Below are 1,026 nucleotides of genomic sequence, written 5' to 3' on the forward strand. Positions count from 1 at the left end.
GGGGGGCAGCGACTTGGGGTAGTCCTGCATGACGCACCCGAGGTACAGCCGAGGTACAGCCGAGGTAGAGCCGAGGTAGAGCCGAGGTACAGCCGAGGTGAGCAGCCGAGATTGGCCGAGATTGGCCGAGATCGGCTCCTGCATCGTGCACTCGGGGTGAGGAGATATGGAGATGTGGGGAGATGTGGGGAGATGTGGGGAGATGTGGGGAGATACCGGGAGATATGGGGAGATATGGGGAGGTTCGGGGAGATCTGGGGAGATCTGGGGAGATACGGGGAGAGGCGTCTCCTGCATCATGCACTCGAGCCGCGTGGGCGACTTGAACTTGGTCTTGCTCGCGTCGGCGTACTTCGGGTTGACGAACTCGGGCATGGTGCCGCCGGTCTTGTGCAGCTGCGCGGCGTACGGCCCAAGCGCGAACAGGAGCTGGTTGATGGAGCCTGGGTAGGGGGACCGGCCGGTCGCAGGATCGGCGACGTCTCCCCTCGGCTCCACCGTCGCCTACGCGGGACGGGGCCGGCGCGAGGGGGCATGGAGCAGGCTGGGACTCGCTGTGGGGAGTGCACCGACGCCGCTGCAGCCACTGCGCCGAGCCGCATCTCCGCCGCATCTCCGCCGCATCTCCGCCGCATCTCCGCCGCATCTCCGCCGCATCTCCGCCGCATCTCTCCGCCGCATCTCCGCCGCATCTCCGCCGCATCTCCGCCGCATCTCCGCCGCATCTCCGCCGCATCTCCGCCGCATCTCCGCCGCATCTCCGCCGCATCTCCGCCGCATCTCTCCGCCGCATCTCCGCCGCATCTCCGCCGCATCTCCGCCGCATCTCCGCCGCATCTCTCCGCCGCATCTCCCCGCCGCATCTCCGCCGCATCTCCGCCGCATCTCCGCCGCATCCCCGCCGCATCTCCGCCGCATCTCCGCCGCATCTCCGCCGCATCTCCGCCGCATCTCTCCGCCGCATCTCCGCCGCATCTCCGCCGCATCTCCGCTCCACCGCCGCCTTGAGCAGCGCGTCGATCTGGT

The 1,026-nt window shown here is 68.8% G+C and overlaps 1 protein-coding gene across 1 annotated transcript; it reads right to left on the bottom strand.

Annotated features, from left to right (window-relative positions):
• Positions 1 to 304: 304 nt before the first annotated feature.
• Positions 305 to 536, bottom strand: EMIHUDRAFT_260580 (DP-N-acetylglucosamine pyrophosphorylase; the record flags this gene model as incomplete). Its single annotated transcript, XM_005791334.1, has 2 exons — positions 305 to 443; positions 509 to 536. Coding segments are annotated over 2 exons (167 nt in total), but the record flags the coding sequence as incomplete, so codon positions are not given.
• Between the last annotated feature and the right edge of the window lie 490 nt (positions 537 to 1,026).

The sequence above is a fragment of the Emiliania huxleyi genome (genome assembly GCF_000372725.1).
Source record: "Emiliania huxleyi CCMP1516 unplaced genomic scaffold EMIHUscaffold_11325, whole genome shotgun sequence".
Lineage (NCBI taxonomy): Eukaryota > Haptophyta > Isochrysidales > Noelaerhabdaceae > Emiliania > Emiliania huxleyi.